General features: G+C 35.3%; 1 protein-coding gene across 1 annotated transcript; it reads left to right on the plus strand.

Annotated features, from left to right (window-relative positions):
• Window positions 1-2,374: 2,374 nt before the first annotated feature.
• Window positions 2,375-25,568, plus strand: LOC122726545 (bile acid receptor-like). The gene is made up of 12 exons (XM_043964335.1): window positions 2,375-2,743; window positions 6,830-6,975; window positions 8,247-8,373; window positions 9,635-9,997; window positions 11,685-11,825; window positions 17,048-17,184; window positions 17,288-17,392; window positions 17,515-17,614; window positions 18,928-19,056; window positions 20,970-21,089; window positions 22,423-22,536; window positions 23,148-25,568. Exons 3-12 carry the CDS (start codon window positions 8,283-8,285, stop codon window positions 23,384-23,386), a joined length of 1,539 nt encoding a protein of 512 aa, XP_043820270.1. The 5' UTR covers window positions 2,375-2,743; window positions 6,830-6,975; window positions 8,247-8,282; the 3' UTR covers window positions 23,387-25,568.
• Window positions 25,569-25,894: the final 326 nt, after the last annotated feature.

The following is a 25,894-nucleotide window of genomic DNA, read 5'->3' on the forward strand; positions in this document are numbered from 1 at the left end:
TGGCAGGTGGCATGTGGAGAAAGTCTATAGGATCTTTTGCTATGGCAAAGTATTTTGCAGAACAAAAAGCTTGAAAATGTTCAGAATTGAGTTTTTACAATTTGTTTTTCCTATTTTCAGAATTATGTGAAAAACAGCCTACTTTCAAATAAGAAGTTCCAAGGGAAAATGGGTTTGCTTGGACAGACTGACAGTATTGTCCCCAATTATTGCCAGAGGGTTATGCATTCTTTCTTTGTTTTTGTTTGGGATTGTTATTCAGATATGTGCTTGTATGAGACCTATTAGATTAGTTAAATCTTTAAATTTTAGGTATAAATGTGAGCAGGATTTTAAATGAAGAAATAAGGTCTTAAGTCCTGCTTCTTACCGTGCTAGCCATGGGTGAATTTCCCAGATCCTTAAAAAAAAAAAGCAAGCTAAATTACTTATTCCATGAGATCCTATCTGATTGTAAAGCACTACTTCTGAATATCAGTCCTTAATTTCCTATTCTTATACACAGCTTAATATTTTATAGGAGCAGGGCAGCTAGGTGGTGCAGTGGATAGAGCACTGGCCCTGGATTCAGGAGTACCTGAGTCCAAATCCGGCCTCAGACACTTGACACTTACTAGCTGTGTGACCCTGGGCAAGTCACTTAACCGCCATTGCCTTGCAAAAAAAAAATTATAGGAGCATAGATTTAGGACTGGAAGGGACAGTAAGATACTTGCCCAGGGTTCCTCAGTCTTTAATCAGTGGCAGAACCATGATTCCATTGTAGGACTTCTGACTCCAAATTTCACTGCACCTTATGATTTCAGTTCTTTTCATCAGTTTCTGATCATAGTTTTTTGAAACCATGAATTCTTGATTGATGGTATAAACATCTTAAACATTTTTCTGGGCCAAATATCATTGCGCTGTAGGATGCTGTATGCCTGTATAGCTGAGAGTAACATAAACAATTTTAAAACCATATTATGTTTTTACTATTGAACAACATGACTAATGTAGAAATATGTTTAACATGCTTGCACATATACAACCTACATCAAATTGCTTGCTGTCTTGGGGAGGGAGGAAAGAAAGGAAGGAGGTAAAAAATTTGGAATTCAAAATCTTAATTAAAAAAAATGAATGTTGAAAATTATTTTCACAGGTAATTGGAAAAAATAAATACTATTTACTAAAAAACCAAAGTGGCCTTTGTTAACTTTTTACAAATCTTCATGTACCTTATATTGGGTATATATTTGAATCTCAAAACACATCCAGAGTATTATAAAACATGGAAATGACATATAAAGATTATGTGCAGGTATAGAGTGGATTTTGTAAGCTTGCTGCATAATTCTGGATTAAATGTAATTTATAAAATTAGGAAAGGTGATAGGGGCAGCTAGGTGGCGCAGTGGATAGAGTACCAGCCCTGAAGTCAGGAGGACCTGAGTTCAAATCCGACCTCAGACACTTAACACTTACTAGTTGTGTGACCCTAGGCAAGTCACTTAACCCCAATTGCCTCACCAAAAAAAAAAAGGAAAGCTGATAGCTAGTACGGTAGTATATTTTAGCCAGGGCTTGGTTGGATTAATGTTATTGTTTCATAAAATAATGAAAGGGAAGAGGTTATATGTATGAAGGTGTAAAGGTAACAAATGGTTTTAAAGGGCCAAATTAAAAGTAATAAAAATAAAAGCTCTGAAGTTTCAAAGGTCTTGACATGAATTTTGTCATTTGATCCTAACAATCTTCTCAAGTAGAACCCCATTTTAGAATGAAGATGAAGAGACTGAGAGGCCCAGAGAAATTAAGTGGCTTTCTTAGGGTCATCGAGCTAATAAGTATCTGAGGCTAGATTTGCAAGTAAATAGATCTTCCAGACTCAAAGTCCAGCAATCTGTCTGTAGATGTAAAGATAAATTCATTGTATGGGTCTTTATTTATTAATCTTAGTCACGTGGTAAAGCCTAATTAATCTAGTCTAATAGGGAAGGGAGGACAGTATGAATTCTTGAAAAGTTTGAATTATAAACTATTTAAAGAAAACATTTGCATTCAATAAAGAAATGGAAATTGGCCCTGGGGTTTGCTTTAATGAAAAGATATATCTAATTATGAACAACTAAGTTGCTGAAGTCTTAAATGTCATTTAAACATGAGTCCTGAAATCTAATTTATACTAATTTATTTAGTAAATATTTTCATCCTAGAAACTGTGAAGATAAAAATAGGGGTGGATATCAGAACTTCTGAATTTGCAGAGTATGGATTAATGAGGTCCTGTTGCGTATGCTACTTATTAGTGAGTAGAGATACCAATGTTTTGCAACCAACATGGGAGAACGTCAAAGTCTATCAAGAAAACAAAATATTTATTAAGTAAATAATAGAGAACTCTGGGAAAGTGTGACGTGAAGGTCCCAGAGGCCTCTATCCCTGATGATCCAGTTATTATTTGATTTATGTCAGCTTGCGTTTGCCCTTGTTTTGACCCTAAGGAGGACTGTGTGGGAAGTTTGTCTCTCAGATAGAACAGAAGCATTGCTCTGTAGAATGTCTGGAGCCTAAGTATATGAAAAAAAAAAGAGGGAAAAAAAAGAAAAGGAAGAAAGAAAGAAAACCCAAACCCTGATAAATAGGGGAAAGGCTCTATTTGCTCCAGCTGGAAATCAGGGAGTTGAAGTAATTGCTGAATCACAACATACTCCACTCACTGTGCGTGGAAGAAGACAGGCTATAATTTGGTCATCCATCTGTGAGTATGCATTCAAAAAAGCTATGAATTTTATAATTTCAGGTTGTCTCAGTGTAGATTGCACATTGTTTATCTATTTGAAATACGATGTATTTGTTTGAAAAAAGAAATACAATTTATTTATTTGTTTCAAACTGTAAATTAAGCTGTAGAATGAAAATGTAAAGTTGATACCTTTTTAGACTTGTAAATTCTGCTTTTATTAACTTTGTTATGTAAACAAATATATTAAAACTATGTACTGACTATACAAAAGAATAAAATTCCTCATAAAGATCAGAAATATAGTTAAACACAGGGGGCTGTAAACAACTGTATCTAGAATTTCAAGAAAGTGTTGTACTACACTAGGACGTTAAATGACTTGGAATAGATAATGGAATTTTGGAATTCTAGGAGATGATGCAAGACTCAACATATTAGTGAACTAATTAAAGCAATTCTTTGCTGTAGTGAATGAATATGCAAAAAAATCCTTAATTAAAGTCTTTACAAACTCCAGGAAATCTGTGGTTTTCTTTTTTGAAGCAATTGCCAAAATCTTTATACATATACATTTTGAAATGTTTTTTAAAAAGAAGTCTTTAGGAGAAATCAAGTCATTGTTGCAGAGATTATTGCCCTACAAGTATGAAAATGAGCCTACATATGATAAAAATAGAGGGGGGAAATGGCTTATAGTCTAGCTCTACATATTGACTTAAAGCATCTTAACTTATTTTCCAGTTTTAAAATTATTTTCAAATTGATCCATTTTAACACTAACATTTTTCTCTATTCCTTTTAAGCTGTGAAAATTATTTGAGTAAATGTCTAATAATTAGAACCACTTTTTATTTATTTTAAAAGTATTTGATGGGTATTTTAAAGTAGAAAACATTAGAAAATTTTTGATACAATTGATGGTTGGAAAATTAGAATTGAAAATCATCATTTCATATTTCCAAAGGAAATATAATAAATTACCAAAAATTTGGGCTTTAAAAACTTTAGTAATGCAAAAGTACAATTTAAAACTAATTTTTCATTCTGGAGGGTCATCACTAGTTAGAAATAGCTAAAGTGAAAACAAAACTGTTTTCTAGTGAAATACTTTCATTTTGACAACTTTTGGTTTTACTGATTTTTTTTCATACGCTTTAGAAGTATTAACTTGAACATTTGCCTTTTGCTTTATGATTTAGAATGAAATTAATATGTCAGTTAAAAACAATAAATTGTTGTATAGCAACTCTTCATTTGCACATGTGCACAACTCCATTTAGAAAACAAATTTTTTTTAAAAAGACAACTACATTTAGGGTTATGTAAGCAAAATGCAAATAATTAAAAATAAGATCAATTTAAAATATATTAAAATTAAGAAATATATTTCCTCCAGTTTAAAAAAAATCATTTACCGAAGAAAAAATGTAGACTTTGTCCATGGCAAATTGATCCAAATGATAAGAGCACTCTTCTTAACTAAGTGGCTTCTGTTTTAAGCAAATATTTGCTGGGAAAGATAATAAAACAGTAGCATTCCAGGCCCATTATAACTTTTCACTTTACTTGCCAAAGTAGAAAGTTTTTAATTACATTGATCTATCTACATTATTAATCATTTCCCAAAATATTTTAAAACTTTAACCTGATGATTTAATAGTTTATTCCTGTTTTTATTAGCTACAGCGAAACAGAAATACATGTACACACATATGATTAATCTCCTTGTAATGTACAATAAAGGTTTGAAGAAAAAATTGGAGTAAACAATTTGTCAAACAGAAAACAATGCATATGTACACTATTTTGAATACTGAAGCCACTCTATTTGAACCTGGCATATTAGTACATGATTTGGTATAGTATAGGTCTATTGTAGACATTGTCTAAAGTTGTCTAATTGTCAAAAGTACTAGAAATACCTTGTTATACTGTTACCTGTCATAGCCCCATGACACAAATGATAACAATAGCATTATTGAAAGGTTCTTGTGTAAATCATTACAACTGTATAGTATTTCAGTTGATAGTCAAGAAAAAGCAAACTGTATCATTAATTTTTAAAACAGCTTCATTAGGTTTCATTTGCAGTATTTCTAAAGTAAATTCTCAGGTAATGGTGTTTACACAGCATGAAACTTCCAGTAAATTTCAGTATTGTTTGGATGGCTATCATTGTATAGACACAGCCTTGAGTGAACATTAATGATACTTTGTTAAAAAATAAAAAATAAAATCAGGAAATCAAAACCTAAGTCCTTTTAGTTTTCATCTCTAATTTTAGTTGTGGAAATATTTGAATTTCTCACCTCATATCTGAAATAATATTGAGACTCAAGTTGATGGTAGCTAAAAAGCAGGCTAATACAATGCTGGCCAAAAATCACACACATGTATCTAAGTTCCTTTAATGTAGGAAATCAAAAAACTTTGTTGAAATTGAAGTGTGTGCTATTGATAGAGCTGTTGGTTTCTGAGAAGATCATCATGTGAAAGATATTGAAAAAGAAGTTGACAGTTTACTAGAGCATCACTTTCTTCTTTTGTATTCTTGCCTCATCTGAAATCATTCTATAATGAGTGCTACTGTGATTCCATCCATTAAATCTTAACTTACTTTAAGTAGGTTTGAGAGGTTCAACTGTTTTAACAAGGACCTAGGATTTGATGTATGATGAAGAAACTAAAAATCAGGAAGCCTTACTACCTGAATACTGCTATTAAAAACATATTTTCATTCTGTACATATCTAATGAGTAACAACACAAAATAGATGATTACACTTTAGTCATTGTGTCAGTGGAAATCAATGTGTTTGTAGAAATTAATTTGTTAGGGCAGTTAGGTGATGCAGTGGGTAAAGCACCGGCCCTGGATTCAGGAAGACATGAGTTCAAATCTGACCTCAAACACTTGACACTTACTAGCTGTGTGACCCTGGGCAAGTCACTTAACCCTCATTGCCCCACAAACAAAACAAAACAAAAAAAGAAATTAATTTGTTAGAGTAACCTGATGATATGATTTTCAAAAAATCATTTCATTTTGTCCTATCCTGTATGCATATGGATAAATCGTTATCCTTAAGTGTTGAAAATAATGAAATGTTATTATAACTCACTTCCACAACTGGAATGAAAGTGACTTATAGCAGAAATGTCCCATATCATTAAAAAAGCCAAATACTCAGTGTGTTCATGTAGGGTATAAGCTATAAGTGTTTTGATATTTTGGGAGATTAAGACATTCTGGATTATTTATCATTCACAATTATTTATTATGGATGGGCTAGAGCATGGAGATAATGGGGAAGTCATATCTGCTAGGATCAAATTCTTTAAGGAATTCCTAGAAATAGTTCCAAGAAGAACATTGTACACACTATCAACAATATCGTGTGTTGATCAGCTGTGATAGACTTGACTCTTCTCAGCAATACAATGGTCCAAGATAGTTCCAAAGGACTCATGATGGAAAATTCTCCAAATCCAGAAAAAAAGAACTGTGGAATCTAGATGCAGATTGAACCGTGCTGTTTCTACTTTTTTCTTTTTCTTTTTTGAGGTTTTTCCCTTTTGCTCTGATTCTTCTTTCACAGCATGACTAATGAAGAAATATATTTAATGTGATTGGACATACATAACCTATATCAGATTGCTTGCTGTCTTGGGGAGGAGGGAGAAAGAAAAATTTGAAACTAGAAATCTTATAAAAACAAATGTTGAAAACTATCTTTCCATGTAACTAGAAAATAAAAAAAATACTTTTATGATCAGAAAAAAAAGAAATAGTTCCAAGAAGCTTTTTGCTTGGATTATATTTTGAAATAACATGTCTAAAGGGACTGCAGCATAATGGGTAATGTACTTCTTATTGCTCTTCCTCAAATATTATGCACTAAATCAGATGATTATTTCACTCCCAGTTATTTCTTTTCAGAATGTGATTCAAAGTTTTGTCTTGCCCTCATGATTGATTATTCTTGAACTTACTCCATTTTTCTTAGAATTCCCTCCTTGATAATCAAGTGGTTTGTTTCCTCTTAAGAGCATCCTTAAAATTCCACCTCCCCCCATTTTACTGCTATTTTTATCTTTACAGCACAGTCATCTCCCACCTCATCTCCTCCAGACGGAAACTTTCCTTGTGACAATCAAGTAAAAAACATGCATTCCAGAAACCTAGTCTGATACTACATACAATATTCTATCCCAGCAGTTCTCTGCCTCTTTGCCATGAGGAAAGAGGTATGTTTCATTGTCTATGACCTTCACTGTTTTTTTCCATTACTCGGAATTCATCTTCCTTTTAATGATCATTTCATTTACATTGTTGCTGTCATTGTGTGTCATTCTCTTGGTTCTACTCATTTCACTCTACATCAGTTCTAATCTCAAGCTTTTGTTACTTCCTCTCCTAGCAATTCACATATTTTAAAGGTGCTATAAGTAGAAAGCACTTTATAATGCCATGTAATCATTATTTAGACAACATGAAACTTTTCCTTAGTTACCAATTCAAGGTACTGTGAAAACTAATCATTAAATGTCTTTAACTGGGGCAACTAGGGGGTGCAGTGGAGAGAGCGCCAGGCCTGATGTGAGGAAGACTCATCTTTCTGAGTTCAAATCTGACTTCAAACATTTACTAACTGTGTCACCCTGGGCAAGTCACTTAACCCTGTTTGCCTCGGTTTCCTCATCTGTCAAATGAGCCAGAGAAGGAAATGCCAAATCACTCCAACATCCTTGCCCAGACAACTCCAAATTGTTTTGTGAAGAGTTGGACCCAACTGAAATGACTGAACAACAAATCTATAAATTCATTCCCCCAAAAGCCCAAACCAACTTTAATGGCTCATCCTGAGGAGGTGACCCTGGGTTTTAAAAAGCTATGTTAATAGAGGTCAGGCTGAGATAGTTCTTAACAAACTGAAAAACCTTTGAGTATAATATCATTATGACATGGCATTTTAATTTTTAAGCCACATAAACTCATGAAATGTGGTGAGGCTGTAATAATAGGGGTTTGGAACTGAAAGGGGACTTAAAGACCATGCAATCCAATGACCTTATTTTATATGTATTAGTGGTGGGAATTCACACACTGATGAAATCACATATATTTTCAAAGCATTAAAATATAAATTATGAACTCTTTGGAAGATAAAGACTGCTGCCTAAAATTATTTTTGAACTCTTTAAATACTTTCAACTGTATATGCTAAAGCTATCAGAAAACTTCATGAATTAGTATTAACATTTATAAAATTCAGTTCAAAGAACTGAATGTTGAGAAACTGATAGAATTCATTTTCAATTGATTTGGTTTTTATAGTTATTACCAAGACTTTCCTACCAAAAGTATATATAGATATTTCTTTACTGACTCAGTATTATTTCATCTTAAGCTAAATTCTTTCCTTTGGCCTCTTGAAAGGATTATCATTCTTTTATAACTTGTTACAGACTTCAAAATCACATTTTAAAATAATCTACAAAGAACTTGTTTCCCTTAGGCTTTCTTCTTAAAAACCCAGCGCTTACAGAAGTGAATGAAGCAGTGGGAGTTGGACTACAATATGGCAAATACTTATGTGACAGTATCTGATGGGTACTGTCTTGCTGAACCTATACAGTATTATGGTATGTAATAAATGCTCTCAATAGTAAAAATTAAACAATACTTTTATCTTCTATAGTAAATATGCATCCGCTGCAAAAATTTGTTTGAAAATTAATATATGTACCCAAAGCACCAAATTCTTGCCTGCAAGAAATTTACAAGTATGCCAAAATGAGCAAATATAGAGATATGATAAATAAAGTTTAATGAGGAAAATACATTTAGAATATATTGTAGACAAATATAAAAATTAGAATTAACAAAAATTAGGAATAATTTTAATGAGCTACCTGCTCATGAAAATAAAGCTAATTTGTGGCTTTTAGTACATGAAACTGACAGTAGGTGATCAAAAATACTTCTTCTTTTTTTTTTTTTTTTTTTTTTTTTTAGTGAGGCAATTGGGGTTAAGTGACTTGCCCAGGGTCACACAGCTGGTAAGTGTTAAGTGTCTGAGGCCAGATTTGAACTCAGGTACTCCTGACTCCAGGGCCAGTGCTCTATCCACTTCGCCACCTAGCTGCCCCCAAAAATACTTCTTGAATTAAACAGAATATATATTGGTCTTGATATAATAAAGGAAATACACAAGAAAAAGGAATATGAGAGACTGAATTATTTCTTACTGTGGCATAAAAGTTACAATAGTATGTAATATTACCTGTGTATTTCACTTGTCAAATCCTGCCAGAAAACTACAGCTATTATTAGTTTTTAGGTAGAGTATTAAATCTGATTTACACAATCCTAAATCAAAGTATTAAATTTAATGTTCATGTCAAGGCAACATAAGCTTCTAAAAGAAATGAGAAGTCAGACTTTTGTCATTTTTTCAAGCGAGTGTGTCCTTATCACTTACATTCGGTACCTTTTTGTCTGAGCACCTCTTGCCCCTATAGCACTCGTCATTTTTCCCCTCCTCCAACATTTCCTTTTTCTGAACTTCCCTATTACTAGCAAGGATACCACCATCCTCCTGGTCCCCAAGGCTCTTAATCTTAGCTTAATCCATTCTCTCTCATCCACCTTATTCCTTCAGTTGTTGCCAAGTACTGAAACAATTTCAGTGATGTATGAGGGGAAATCCAGAAGAGAGGAAAGGAAAATATATATTCTTGATTCAGGGGATGATTGAGTTGAATGAAGGTGTACCTCTAGAAATGGGTGAAATACTTACAATGAACAATGATTGATGGCAAACAATTGAGAATCTAAAAGCAGCTATAATTTTCTGAATTATTACATATAATTGTTCTTTCTTGTTGTTTTCATGAAATCTAGATGTATTGCCAGAACAGATCAATTATCAGCTGCAGGACCCCGATTACCAAGCAGCACCTTACTGTCAATATTCAACTGTCCAGTTTTCTCAGGCTTTACAATCTCCATCTTCTCACAGTCACTACAATACATACAGTCTGGATTCACAGTATAATGACGGGCAATACATACTTAGCACCAGTGAACTGAATAAGCCTACTTGTATGGCTACTCATAATGCAGAGGATGGATATCCAGGAATAAAAAGATCTAAACTAAGTCATTCTTCTGTGAGAATTAAAGGCCAAGAAGAACTTTGTGTAGTTTGTGGTGATAAAGCTTCAGGATATCATTATAATGCACTTACCTGTGAAGGTTGCAAAGGTAAGGAAAATTAGAGTTGAACTCAAATTTTATGCACACAGACTAACATGATCATTTTTTCCTTTTTTAAGTGGGCATTAGTCATTAATACACTTAGCCATTAAAGATGACATTAATAGGTAGGAGTAATAGGGAACACTTAAAGGTAATCAAATCTATGGCATTGAAGGGAATCAAATGTGAGGAAGGGAGATCCAGTTTCTCATTTCTTTTGAACCAGAAATTTAACATTCCAATAAACCATTCAATATTTTAACAGTAAATACCCAATTACCTTAGTCTGAGGTTACAATGGAAACTTATTTATGTCATCTAATGCTGTGTTTAGTTAATACACTTCTTCATGTTGGATCGAACAATTCTTGTGTGGGGTAGAAATTGGGGTAAGTGAACTCTAAGGTACTTTCCAAATCTAAGTTTCTGTGAAAGCTGATCAGAGGCCTAAAAGTGAATATGATAAATTGAAATCAGAATTTTGAGAGTATATAAAATCACCCAGATAAATTTTTAAGGTTGTGGGGCAGCTAGGTGGCGCAGTGGATAGAGCACCGGCCCTGAAGTCAGGAGGACCTGAGTTCAAATCTGGCCTCAGACACTTAACACTTACTAGCTGTGTGACCCTGGGCAAGTCACTTAACCCCAATTGCCTCACTAAAAAAAAAAAAAATTTAAGGTTGTAAAATCTCTCTTCATTGCTTCGTTTCTATTTCCAAATGAACAAAACCTAGAACTGATGAAGTTGGTATAAAATAAGCATTTATCTTCCATGGGAGGTGATGTTTATTAATAGGTAGAGTGCTCCATGAGAAATCAGGACAAACTACATTCAGCTCCTGCATCTGACCTGTCAGCCTTATGTAAGGCCTGTTACTAAGATGCTCAGAGCCTTGGTGCAACTCACATAGACTACATATGAGTTATGAAGGACTTGACTTGATGCACTATTTCCAGAAATACCTCATGCAAACTCCAGTTCATTTTACAGATGAGGAACTGAGGCAAACAAGGTTAAGTAACTCACCCAGGGTCACATAGCTAGTAAGTGTCTGAGGCTGGATTTGAACTTAGAAAGACGAGTCTTTGACTTAAGGACCAGTGCCCTATGCACTGTGGAGCCATCTAGCTGCCCTAGCTGCTAGAGGTATTTAATGCTAATTACCAAATATGACCAATGTATGGAACAACACCTGTTTGGATTGAATAGGTTGTTTTGTACAGAAAAGGATTAAGAAAATTCAGTTTTAAGATAAATAAAAACATTCACAGGGAGAGATGTCACTCCCCCATTTTCTATGAATGAAAATAATTTAGTCATTTCTATTATTTAACCTTTTGGTAAAGGGATACTAGGTTTTTGGGTCTGGATCTGTGATTTCATCAATGGAGGGGAGCTACATAGGAGACGAAACAACTTTTACCAATGCATATAGACAAATACTCTGAAGTTGAGTCTTCAGAGAGTTGCCTGCCTTGGGGAACAGGGAGCGCAGAAAAGCTAAGAAAGCCAGAGTCCTGCAGTCAGTATGTTTCAGAGTCAGGACTTGGGTCTAGGCCCTAATATCTCTTAGCTCTTTTATTGATCTCTTATTCCATGCTCTCTCTCAGATAGTAATATTAAATACGATACCAATTGGTCACAAATACTCAGTGGTGAAATAAAAATGAGGTTTTTTTGAATGTCCTTTAGGGTTTTTTCGTCGCAGCATCACCAAAAATGCAGTATACAGATGTAAGAATGGTGGGCACTGTGAAATGGACATGTATATGCGTAGAAAATGTCAAGAGTGCCGTTTGAAAAAGTGTAAGGCAATGGGAATGTTAGCAGAATGTAAGTGGCCTATTTTCAGTTTCTATTTGGATAATTTCTCGTTGACTATGATTTTCTTTCCCTTCTTTCTTTCATTTGTTTGTTCATTCCTTCATTTCTTCCTTCTTTCCTTCCTTCCTTCCATCCTTCCTTCACTCCCTCCTTCCCTTCCCACTTCTTTCTCCCCTCTTCCCCTCCTCCTCTCTTCCCTTCCTAATCAGGGTTAAGTCAAAGCTTCTTAAATTATGGGTTGTGACCCCATATGGGGTCATGTAACTGAATGTGGGGGGGAGAGATGCAAAAAATTTGGCAGTAAATTTTGATTTGTATACCTATATTATATACCTATATACCCAGGGTTGTATACAAAATTCTCAGGTGAAAAGAGGTAATGAGTGGAAAAGGTTTAAGAAGCTAAGTGTGTTGCCCTGCAAAAAGAAAAAAAAAAGAAGCTAAGTGTCTTGACTAGGGTCATACAACTAGTAAGTGTCTGAGGCTGGATTTGAATTCAGGTCCTCCTGACTCCAGGGCTGGTACTCTATCCACTGCACCACCTAGCTGCCCCAACCATATATATATATATATATATATATATATGGCAGGGCAATGAGGGCTAAGTGACTTGCCCAGGGTCATATAGCTAGTAAGTGTCAAGTGTCTGAGGCTGAATTTGAACTCAGGTCCTCCTGAATCCAGGGTCAGTGCTTTATCCAGTGTGCCACTTACTGCCTCCATAATTTTCTATGACTATTTTTACCTCATGTTGAGAACTAAATGCCATTATCCAAGTTGTAGGTTCTTTATTTGTGTGTTGGCATAACTTATATTAGTTCTTTAGCAGCTACTAAAGTAAGGGTTAATTCCCAAATTTATGGAATTAATGGTTTTTGCTAACTACAATAACTGGAATTTACACAAACACCCTACATCCATGTGGATTTTGTTTCTGATCATAATTCCTTTTTTTAATTCAATGATACCCATATTGATATTAGTTTCCTTAATGTTAAAGCAAGGCATCTAGAATGAGTGGTTTTAAAATAATTATTTTCTCTTTTTCAGTTCTGCATCTATTTACACTAAGAGGACAGCTTCATTTAGAGGATCTGCTGATACATAAAACTTAGTGTATAAAAACCCAGCTAATTGACTTCCCCTGTAGGGTCACAGTTTTGGAAGATAATTTCCAATTCATCTCCTTTTAACCTCTTATACCATGCCACATCCTGTCAATTCATTTTATGTAACATCTCTCAGAACTGACCATTCCTTTTTTATTTCCAGTTCCCACACTAGTCTAAACTCCCTTTATTCCAGCCTCCTGGCTGGCCTCATTGCTTCTTTTTGCTTTCCTTTTAATTTGTGCTAGTTATAGTTGCTTTTTTTCTGTGTGAGGCAATTGGGGTTAAGTGACTTGCCCAGGGTCATACAGCTAGTGTCAAGTGTCTGAGGCCAGATTTGAACTTAGATTCTCCTGAATCCAAGGCCAGTGCTTTGTCCACTGCACCACCTAGCTGTCCTGCTAGTTATAGTTGCTAAAATAATCTTCCACAAAGGTTGTTTTCATCATGTCAGTCTCCAATTCTGCTAAAGGAAGAATAATATGTCCCTGCTGCCCACTATGTGGAATTCATACATGGATCCTTGGCTTTCCAAGTTCCCCATTAGTTCTCCATAAGGTGTCCTTAATTCACCAACCTTATTGCTCTCCACCAACCCCATCCAATTTACTTATACCCTCTCTTTTGACATGACACTTTCCCCTCATCTGTAAAGCCTTCAATTTCTTCACTGGTAAGCCTCACACCATTCAAAACCTGGTTCTAAACTCACTTTTCCCAAGAGGCCTTCTCTGATTCACTTTTCCTGATTGGAACAACTTTCTCTTTGGATATCCTTTTAGAACTTACACACTCCCTTGGAAGTATTTTAATTTTTACTTCTAACATGTTGCTTTTCAAGTACCCTTAAATAGAATATATGTTCATAGAATGCATCTCTTTGCCTAGAAGATAAGCTGTTTGAGGGCAGGAGCCAATTTCTTCCCCCTCCCCCCCCCCCCCGCCCCCAACATAGAATCCATCATAGGATCATAAAACTGAAGAGGATCATTGAGTCTAACCCTTTCGTCTGGTAGAGGAGGAAACTGTAATCCAAAGAAATGACTTGCCCAAGATTACACAGGTTTAGTAGGTGGCAGAAGCTGTATTCAAACACATTCTCTGATTTCAAATTTTGGGCCCTTTCTACTATATCACACTGTCTCCCTCAATACTTAAGAAATCTTCAATCCCTCCACTACTATAACCCTTCTACAACTTTAGGAATTGTCATTGTTGAGAAATTAATGGCTACCCGTGTCCAACTTAGTTTTTGTTGGTGGTGGGTTTTTTGGAGGCACTTGGGTTCAAGTGACTTGCCCAGGGTCACACAGCTAGTAAGTGTCCAATGCCCAGATTTGAACTAGGTCCTTGTGACTCCAGGATTGGTGTTCTATCTACTGAACCATCTAGCTGCCCCTCTGTGTCCATCTTAGAGGTGAAGCTCCCTGCATATAGCTAGCCTGGTTCTCAGATAACATATAGTCTGTCATCAGGCCACTATTTCAAAGCTTTTCCAGTGTGACAAGATCTATCATAGCTTGTGCTCTGTTAACTTAGCCTTTCAGAATTTAGGGCTACCTCTATGTCATGATTAAGAAGAAAAGGAGCTGAATATAGAGAATTACAACATAGCACCTAATAAATTGCTCTGCATGTGATAAGTAGATATTAAATGTTTTTGAATACCTTTATACATAAAAGTAAATATTAACAATAGGATAATGTGCTTCCTAGTTTGTGTTAATCCAGTTCAAACAGAGGCCCTATTAGGGTTAAAAAAAATTTAAACCTAACCAGCTAAGTATGAAAATTCCCTACTTAACAAAAGAGTGTTTGAAGTCCTTTCCTGTTTGTAAAGACAAAAAGAGACTTTGCTCATTTTCATCTTCATGAGACACCCTCATGACACTTCAATATAAAGCCAAATTTCACCCTCACACATAGATAAGATTATTTGACTATTGTACACATTGTCTAGAATTGATTAATTAGAAATCAGTTGGTAAAGTATGTTGCTACCAACCTTGAAATAACCTGATAGTGTGTCTGATAGAATTTCTAGTTTGGAGAGACAAATTCCTATGAACCACTAGGTTGAATTCATGGTTCACAACTGAATATGATGAATCAGGATAGAACAAAGAAAAGAAAGAACAGAAAAATTAAAAAAAACCCACACCTAATGAATATAAATATTACAGACAAGAAAGTTAATTTTTATTTTTATCTGAGTCAATATTTTATTTTAATAAATATTCACAATTTTACCAAGCCACATACATATTAATAAAATTCAAATGTTATAAATCCATTCAATCACACTCCCTCTCTCCTCTATCTATAGAAAAGAATTTTTTAAAGTGATTGCAGTAAAACCTGTCTAGGAATATGTGTGTAGAGATATATTCCTGCAATCCATGTCATTCACCTGCAGATGTCTCTTGGGCCTATTAAGAAAAAAAACTTTTAAAAAAAAGGATGATTCATAGATATGCATATGTGTGTGTATGCTTGAATTCTAGGAGCAATTTTATATGTAACCTGTAGCCCAGATCTGAAGGTCTGTACCATATTTAATCTTGGGGGCTTCTCATACTCCTTTCTGCCTTCTACATACACCTACCCAGCCACACCCACCCACAGGGCTTTCCTGGGAAGCCTCAACATTTGGCTTTCTTAGCTTTTGTCTAGATATCTCCAATTCCTTTACTTGACTAGCACAAGGCAAACAATACATGGGTGATAGAAAAGTTTTGTAATAAATGACAAAAACCCAAACAACCAAATGCATAAAGGACCACTAAAAAATTCATAAATAAAGAAACTTTCCCTTCTGGTGACCTAAACCTTCATAGGTGCCTATATAGTTGGTTTAGACTTTGTGTTACTCTGGGGTTGAGGACCCCCCAAAAGAGAAAAAGAACTTGGGTTTGCTCAGTAGTTCATCAGCCCACCTCTTTGGCAGGTTTCTCATTTCTTTGGGACCCACATAATTTACATGCTCCACAGTTTCAGTGAAGGATAAGGTCTTGGTGTATTTTTCTACATTGTGGCTTTGTGCTTCATTGCTCCTTGCCTCTATTTCCTGTAGCTCATCACTGTATTCTAAGAACTTCCTTGGCTATCCTGCCCCTCTTATTTTGCTCTGTATTTGCATCTGTTGTGATTATTTTGCCTTATTCCTACTATTGAATTCCATCCATGTAGTTGGCAAATCTGTTTTCTGCTTTTCTTAGTCACCACTGATATTGCTTCTTTGATGAACCATCACCATGATTTTTGAATAAGAGCCCCCAGGCCAGCAGATATTGGGGCTGGTCAATTAATTGATTAAAAGTTTATTAAAGGGGCAGCTAGGTGGCGCAGTGGATGGAGCACTGGCCCTGGAGTCAGGAGTGCCTGGGTTCAAATCCGGCCTCAGACACTTAACACTTACTAGCTGTGTGACCCTGGGCAAGTCACTTAACCCCAGTTGCCTCACTAAAAAAAAAAAAAAATTAAAAAAAAAAGTTTATTAAGTAGGGGATAGCTAGGTGGCACAGTGGATAGAGCATGGACTGGATTCAGGAGGACCTGAGTTCAAATTCAGCCTCAGACACTTGACACTTACTAGCTGTGTGACCCTGGGCAAGTCACTTAACCCTCATTGCCCCCCCCCAAAAGTTTCTTAAATGCCCCCTGTGTGCAAGCCATCATGCAGGTCAACACATTTGCCTTTGCAGTCCATGTGCTAAATAAAGAAATGCATCTTAGGCAAGTCTAAACACTGTCAGTTCTAGACTTCTCAAAAAAGGTTTATTTCTATCTGAGTTAGGGAAACAAAATTTAAATTTCTATAGACCACTTTCTTGCCATTTGGTATAGATGTGTGCTTCCCCTGTTGTAATCCATGTCTCCTGTTGAATTTTTCCAGTTAGGGATAAACTCGTATACCTTTCCATTTCTTTTTCTGAGTTCTGTCCCATCCTGGTGGTGATAAGCACTAGGACAGGTAAATTGCCTTAACTCTCCAATAAGCATCAAGAGGCCCCCAGAAACAATGGAGGAGGAAGGGGCAAAATTGGCATCCTGTGCTAGAAGTCTTGCTGCCTCAGCAAAGGTCTATATCATGTTATAAATATGAATTTTGAAATAATACAGGTTTGCTAACAGAAGTACAGTGTAAATCCAAACGACTTCGAAAGAACTTCAAGCAGAATAGCTTTTTTTGTAACATCAAAGTTGAAGAAGGAATAGATAATAAGCATGTGTCATCTACAACTAGATTTAGAAAAGTGGTAAGTACTTTACTCCTCACTAAACAAATTAATCGCCTGCTTCTTTAATTGTTTTTGGTATAAACCATATCTATGATTTTTTTTTCCTTGTATTTTCTTAAAGCTACAGGACAGAGTAGAACTAACTCCAGTTGAACATCAGCTCATCGATCACATTGTGGCTGCACATCAAAGATACACAATTCCACTAGAGGAAGCAAAGAAATTAGTATGTGGGCATTATTTACAAGAAATAATGAGCAATCAGCAATATCATCACAATACTAACATGAAATCTTGACAAGTTTTTATAAAGTTAATTTGAACTAATTCTGGTTTTGCATATGTTAGCTCCAGGTAGATGCAAATCCTGAGGAAAGTTTCTTGCGGCTTTCAGAGACAGCAGTGCTTCACGTTCAGGTGCTGGTGGATTTTACAAAGAGACTTCCAGGTAGTTTTCCTTGAAGACTTTTAAAAAGTAATGACACTAAAAAAAGGGGGGGGCAGCTAGGTGGCACAGTGGATAGAACACTGGCCCTGGAGTCAAGAGTACCTGAGTTCAAATCCGGCCTCAGACACTTAACACTTACGAGCTGTGTGACCCTGGGCAAGTCACTTAACCCCCATTGCCTCACTAAAAAAAAAAAAAGAAAAAGAAAAAAAGAAAAAGTAATGACACTAGGCAGATTCATTTTATTCACTCATTTTAAGGAGAGTGAAGGAATTTAATAAAAAGAAAACCTTCAGCTCTTTCTAATTATTTCAAAAGATTTAAAAAAAATATTTCAAGGTTGGGGGGAAAAGCCTGATGCCAAAGTGATTTGAAATTAACATCCTTGCAGATTTCTTTCCATTTAGTCTATGTCTACAAAAATGTCAATATAATAACAATAGAAACTCACATTTATGTAAGGTCTGCATAGTATCTTCCTACTGATAATCATGTGAGGTAGATATTTTTACCCCCATTTTAGAGCTGAGGAAAATGAAGCTCTGAGTTGTAGAATTATAGATTTAGAACTAGAAGGGATCTTAGAAATCATAGAGTCCATCCTCCCCCTTTTAATAGTTGAAGAAACTAAGTTCCCAATAAGTGGAGTGACTTGACCAAGGTAACACAGGTAGTGAATGGCAAAACCAGTATTCAAACTCAGGTTATTTGACTCCAAATTCACTATGTTTTCCACTGCAGTACATTGACAAACTGAGGGTAAGTAATTTCTTTCCTAGCCACCTAGCTAGGTAAGAATTCAAACCTAGATGGTCTTACTCCATATTCAGTATGCTTTCTTTTATACTAATTCTCCTTCAAAATGTTTTGGCTGATTTAATTGATCAAGGCAGTAAAAATGATTAGTCAAAATTGTTTTTTGAATGACTCGATCAACTTCACAATCAAGTTGGTCAAATAACTCCTTTGGCTTTTTTTTGTATGTGTGTTGGACTTATTTTTATAGATATAATCTGAAATAAACACAGGAAAAAATTCACAATAATAGAAAATCAGGCTACTAATTTAATGTGTAAAAAGAAAAATTCATCTGGCCAAATTGTGCTTTGCACTTCCATCATCCAAACTCACTTAGTATTTGTCACAGTAAAGCCTTATTAACCAGGCAGAATTAACAAAGACATTTTTTTAAAACCACAAATATGATTAAAAATGTTTTATTCACCTTTGGAGTATGGGGTGTTCTTGTTGAATTGACTTCAATCCATAGTTGAAATTTTTCTTTCAATAATCGTAGACATCTTTTCTTACAGGATTTGAAAGTTTGGCCAGGGAAGATCAGATTGCATTGCTGAAGGGGTCAACAGTTGAAGCAACGTTCCTTCGTTCAGCTCAAATCTATAATCAGAAAGTTAATGAGTGTCTTTCATCACCCAGTGAAAGTAACTATGACAGTTTTTTCTTGGGCTTCCTCTTTGACCTCTTATGTCTTTGACACTATTGACCCCCTTCTGAATTCTCTTTCCTCTCTGGGATTTAGTGACTCTACCTCCTAGTTCTCTTCCTTTGTGTTTTACCATCCTTCTTTCTCCACTTTGCATCATTCAGCTAATTGAGTGTTCCCCAAGGCTTGATCCTGAACCCTCTCCTCTTCCCTCTTTACACTCTCTTGATGACCATGGGATTAGTTATCATCTAAAAGTAGATGACTGAGATATATAAGTATCCTGCCCCATGCGTTTCCTCCTGAGCTTCAGTCCTGTATCAGCTGCTTATTGGACATTTTAATTGGATTCTAGGAGACATTTCAAACTCTAAATGTCCAAAATAGATCATATTATTCTACCCAAGACTACTCTTCTCTTCTTCCAGACTTCCACATTTCTGTTGCAGTTGTGTGACTTTGGACTTATCTCTTAACTCTTTTCAAACTTAATTTCCCTATCTACAAAATGGAATTAATAATAGCACCTACCCCTCAGGATTGTGAGGAACAAATATAATAAACGTAAAGTGCTTTGTAAGCCCTAATGTGTTATATAACTGTTAGTTATAGTTGCTATTAAAGATGCTCTCATGCGTCTGGTTTCCCATTTCTAATCTAAACATTTTCCCAAACTTTTGTACTCTATAATCAGTTGCCAAATTTTGCCATCTCTCTCCACAGTATCTTTTACATCTGACGTCTTTTCTCTGCTCACACAGGTACAACCTTAGTTATGCCTTCATCATCACTAATCAATTTTTGGAACAGCCTCTTAATCCTTAATTTCTCAAGTCTCTACCCACTGTTGTCCATGTTCCACAAACCTACCAAGGAGATTTTCCTTAAGTACAAATGTGACTCCTGTACTCAGTGAACTCTGATGGCCCCTTATTGCTTCTTGGATAAACTGTAAACTTTTATGATTATCTTTTAAAAACCTTGACAACCTCACCCCAACCTTTTCAGCTACCTTATACATCATTCCACTTCTTCACTCTTTCTGTGCCTCAGACATTACACTCCATTGGCCATCTACCATGCCTGAATCTATACCTCCACCTCTGCCTCAGAGAATCCTTTATTAGTCCTTAGACACCGCTCAATTACCACCTTCTACAATCTTTCATGATTCCCATAGCTGCTTTATATTTAATTCCTTTTTATTTTTTATATTTATATTCACACATAGATTATAAATACAAAACACTTACATATACTTGTCCCCTCTGTTAAAATGTAAGCTCCTTTGGAGTAGCGATTGTTTGATTTGTTTTTGCATCCTCATGCCTAGTACAGTGCCTGAACATAGTAAGTGCTTAATAAATGCTTGTTGATCGATTGTTCTACATTGACAGCAACTCTAAGGTTGACAAATGCTATTAAATTTAGCCACCAATTATGGCAATCAGGTATTTTTACTTATTGCAAATATTTTTCTTCTACCATTGATTAGTAGTAAAGACAACCACCTGTTCTATGCCAGTTACTTAAAAACTATTTTCCAATACATTTGAAACTATGGAATTTTAAATTACTTGGCATTTAAGGAAGTCGCTCAGCATTTTAAGCATCATAGAGAACCTTTGAAGAATTGTTCTCTCTCTGCTATTTGAATAGAATACATTAAACATTGCTTGATCTTTATTCATGTTTTAATAGTAAGTAAAAAAAAACCAGTAAATGAGTAATTGTTAAGACCTATTATGTTCCAGATACTATGCTACATGGTCTGGAAAGACTGTCTCTTATGGCTATGGTCATACCTCATAAATATGCTATTTTTGTCATTTGGCTATGAAAGAGACAGAACAGATTTACCCGAATAACACATTTTAAAAATCAAAGCTTCATGTTTTCTTCTCTTTTCAGATGCTGTAAAGTTTTCTGGTCATTCATTAAACTATCACAATCAGAATGCTGATCGAAGTGTTATTTATTCTATGGAAATGTCTCCCAATGAAGAGAGTCCAACTTCCACTACTACATCTGGTAAAATGAGACTGTCGATCTTGACTGACATTGGAAGAAATAATTCTTACTTCTCTTTTTCTGTTTGATATTTTTATCAAATGACTTAGATTTGGGCAGAGATCACATGCTTATCAAATTTGTAGGATATAAAAACTAAGGGGGATAGCTAATATGTTCTATAACAAGTCAGCATTTTGAGTTAGTGATTCAGGGGTCAAGCCACTTCACCTCTCTGGATGGACTTCACTTTCCTCATCTGTAAAAGAAACAGGTTGGACTAGGTGATCTCTAAGGTAACTTTAGCTCTAAATCCCCATCTGTCATCTTGTGATCAAAACAATCTTGACAGGCTAGAGTAGTGGGCCAAATCTAATGAGATGAAATTTAATAGGGATACATTTTATCTTATACATAGGTACAAAATTCCCCTACTTCATTTAAGTATAAAATGGAGGAGATTTGGGTGGAAGACAGTTTATTTGGAAAAAAAAATCATTGGGATTTCAAGGTCTGCAAAGCTCTTTATGAATCAACAGTAAGATATGATCATCAAAAAACCTAATGCACAAAATCATAAAATATCAAATTTGGAAGGGACCTTTAAGGGTGCTGGACCCTAACCTTCAACCTGAAAAAGACTATCAAAAGATCATTCAGCCTTTGTTTAAAGACCTCAGGTTAGGGGGAGCCTGATCTTAGGCTGCCTTAAGAGGGCATGCAATCCTAGACTACATTAAGAAAGGTATTGCATCTAGGACTAGGTGTCTTGTCCTTTTCTCATCTGGCGTATTGTGTTCACTTCTGAATGGAACATAATGTAGGTGGGCCATTGATAAGCTGGAAAGTGTTCAGAAGAGGGACCTGAGAACATGTATGAATACTGGTTTGATGAACTGGGGATGCTTAGATTGGAGGAAAAAAACCAAGGGGACATGACGGTTTTCTTCAAGTATTTGAAGTACTATTATATAGAAAAGGGGCTAGGCTTGTTCTCCTTGACTATAAAGAACAGAAAAAGGAATAATTAATAGAAATAGCGAACAGGTAGATTTAGAATATAAGGAAAAACTTTCTTATTGTTGGAGCTATTAGTATATTGCTTAGCACAGTGCCTGACACATAGAAGGCCCTTAATAAAAGTTGATTGTTTATTCGAAAACAGAATAGGTATGTAGGTATATTGTAAAGGGGCTTCTGATTCAAGAATGGAGTGTGCTGTTATATGGTCTCTGAGGTGCCTTCCAATTCTTAGATTCTGTTATTCTTAAATTGTTTTGAGAAATGGCAATTGCAATGTTTGATTCAGCACTGAATTTTTATTGAAATGTTTTTACTTTTGCTTTTTTTAAAGGCATCACTGAAGATTTTATTACTGCACTCTTTTACTTCTACAGAAGCATGGGAGAACTTAATGTTACTGAAACTGAATATGCTCTGCTTGCAGCAACAACTGTGTTTTTTTCAGGTAAAATCAGTTATGAAAGAATAGTAAAGAATACATTCCAAATTCTTGTTGACTTGGAAATGGAAGCATATGAAATTTGTGGATTACGCTTACATTAAAAGAGAGACAATGTGGCTTAATGGATGGAAGATTAGCCTTCGAGTCAGGAAGACCTGGGTTCAAATTCTACTTCTAACATATACTGGTTGGTTATATGACCATAGATGGGTACAATACAACCTCTGGTCTTCATTAGTAAAGGGAATTCTTCACAGAAATGGAATCCTAGGTTTGGATACTCCTCCCTCCATTCTCCAAAGAATTTCTGCTCATCTTTTGCTAATTTTGTGTTTTGAGTGGATACTTGCATACATAATTATTGTGTGGCTTATTTCTTAGAAATACAATTTCTTGGGGCAGCTAGGTGGCCCAATGGATAAAGCACCAGTCCTGGACACTTGACACTTACTAGCTGTGTGACCCCGGGCAAGTCACTTAACCCTCATTGCAAAAAAAAAAAAAGAAAGAAAGAAAGAAAGGAAGAAATATAATTTCTTTTAGGGAATAGACTTCATTCTTATTCTTTGTTTTTTGGCAGAAAATATTATGATAATTATGATACTGTTTTTCAGATCGTCCACTACTTAAAAATAAGCAACATGTGGAAAAACTACAGGAACCACTTTTAGGAATTTTATATAAATATTCAAAAATTTATCATCCAGAAGATCCTCAACATTTTGCTCGTCTCATAGGAAGACTCACTGAGCTCAGAACACTGAATCACAACCATTCAGAAGTTTTGATCACCTGGAAATCCAAGGACCCCAAACTTAATAGTTTACTCTGTGAGATTTGGGATATGCACTGAAAAGCTACTAATATTGCTGAGATTCCACCATCACCTTGTTCTTTTTTTTTCTTAAACTTCTTGAAACCAAAGTGTTAATTTCCTTTATTTTTAAAGTTTTATTTTGTACTGTGTATTTTTTACCATAAAGTCATTTCCCTTTAATGACTCCTCCCTCCCCTGGCCCCCTCCCCCATCTCTCCCACCATGTATCTATCCCACCTTGTAACAGAAAATAGGTGCCGCCAATTTTGACTTTCATCTGTATATTATGTCCCTAAATCCTCCTGCTTCTCTCCTTCCTCATTTCTACCTCCTAGCTTCTCTGGCTTCCTTTAAATCTTGGATAAAGTTTCACCTTCTGTAAGAAGTCTTTCTTAGTCCTCCTAATCTTAGTGCCTCCCCTCTGAGATTATCTTCAATTTACTCTTTATATATCTTGTTTATACAAAGCTGTTTGCACTTTGTCTCCCTCATTACACTTAGCAAAAGACAGGGACAGTCTCTCCTTAACCCCTAGCAAAGTGTCTGGCTAGTTGATTGGCTGACTGAGAGAGGAGGAGGCACATATTTCATTATCAGTTTCCCAAGAGCAAGATAGATCATGAGAGTGATTGGTTTTGTTTTGTTTTGTTTTGTTTTACTTTTGTTGTCATTTACATTTCTATATATTATTTTCTCAGTTCTCCTTTTTACTTTTTTATACTTCAACATTTAAACTGTTTTACACAGAGGATGAATGAATGAACATTAATACGATATGAAAAACCCAACATTTTAGGGAAAAAAAAGAGCATTAGTGCTCCTTTTATTTTGTAGAACAAATAACCTCACAGAAGGGACATTGAAGACAGTCCTAGTTGGAAGCACAAAAGTTCTCATATAGAACTGTTGCTGATTGGTTCTTTTTATGGAATTGATGATCAGCTGAGGGAACTTAAGGACTGCCTCAAGCTACAACAGTTACTACAAAAGTCTCTCAGACTTTCTGTTTCCATTAAATTGACAACTGTAACTGTCCTCAACTTATTTTTGGAGTTGAAGACAATTTTTAGACAAAATGAAGGAGAAAAGACTAGCTAGTACAAATAGTTGTAGTTAGAGAAAAGCTTGTATTTATATAGGGTTTATCATCATCTTGCAGATGAAAAAACAGAGGCTTTAGGTTCATAGCTAATATTTATTATATAATAGCTTTAAGATATGCAAAGCATATCACATTCATGATCTCATTTGATACTCAGAATATCCCAGTGAAGCCGATTCGACAGGTGTTGTTAGCTTCATTTTACAGATAAGGGGACAGGGGTTGATGGACCTTAAATAGTTCACTGCTCACAATACAACTAGTAAGTGAGATAACCTTTTACCACTCTATCTTTTATAATGTACTGTCTCTCAGGGAGTTTGTGCCAGTAGTTTCACAACATGATTAATTTAGTTCAGCTTTTCATGACACATTGAATAAGATAATACCTGGACGCTTTAAAACATATTCCTATTACAATACTGTGTAAGTGTTAAAAGAGGGAAAAGGTAGTAGGGGCATTCTAGTTGTTTCCCTCTGCCTTTATTTGTTTAAATCTTACCTTTTTATTAAAGATATACTTTAATATTTTTTCTTATTCCTCCTCCAAAACTCTGAATTAAAAAGTAGTAGTTTATTCCTGTAATACATTTTTTAGGGTATGCTATTTTTGATAAAGTGGCAAAATATACTAGATTTTGATCACATTTTAGTACTGTATTTTGACTTTTTTAATTGTATTATATCATATACACTAACATTCATATCAGTAAAGGAGGTGATCTATTACAAATCCAATTTTTAGTTTGTCAATGATGTAAAAATAGTGAAACTTATGATAAAGCATCTACTTGAAACTTTTAATATGTAGTAGGAAAATATAACCAAATTCTATTTTTAATCCTTGTAACTATTATTTTTGTGTGCTTTTTACATCTCTTGTCAAAGTAATATTGTTCTTGAAGCACAAAGTATTTTTACGAATGTGTTAAGTTAAATTTTGAGAAAATTGTGAGGCCTGTGGCCTTAAGAACCAATGATTTGACTGTGGTAATAATGTTTTCCAAGACTGGGTTTATAAATTAAAAACAGGACACTGAAAATCATTGGGAAAATAATCATCGTTTCCAGAAATAACACCCGGTGAACTTCAATAAAGAGACAATATAAAGCGTACAATAATTAATGTTTATTGCATTTTTCATAGACATAAAATTTTTCATGTAACACATATACACCGTGACTTTCAAACCATAAAGCACTATTTATGTGCTATTGTTATTATTGTGATTGTTATTGTTAACATTACTTGGGGTGGCACAAGGGTCCCAGAAAAGCCACGTAGCCTGAGGGAATGTGAGGATGGAACCAATATGCATTGGGAGAGAGTTAGCTTGTGGCTTTCAGGGGCTGAACCCGCCCCCCCCCCCCCCCCCCAGTTCCCAAGGTCCCGCGACACGTGGTTTTCCGGGATTATAACTCTGCCTCCCCGCCCCCAAGCC

This window comes from Dromiciops gliroides, chromosome 4 (assembly GCF_019393635.1).
Source record: "Dromiciops gliroides isolate mDroGli1 chromosome 4, mDroGli1.pri, whole genome shotgun sequence".
Taxonomy (NCBI): domain Eukaryota; kingdom Metazoa; phylum Chordata; class Mammalia; order Microbiotheria; family Microbiotheriidae; genus Dromiciops; species Dromiciops gliroides.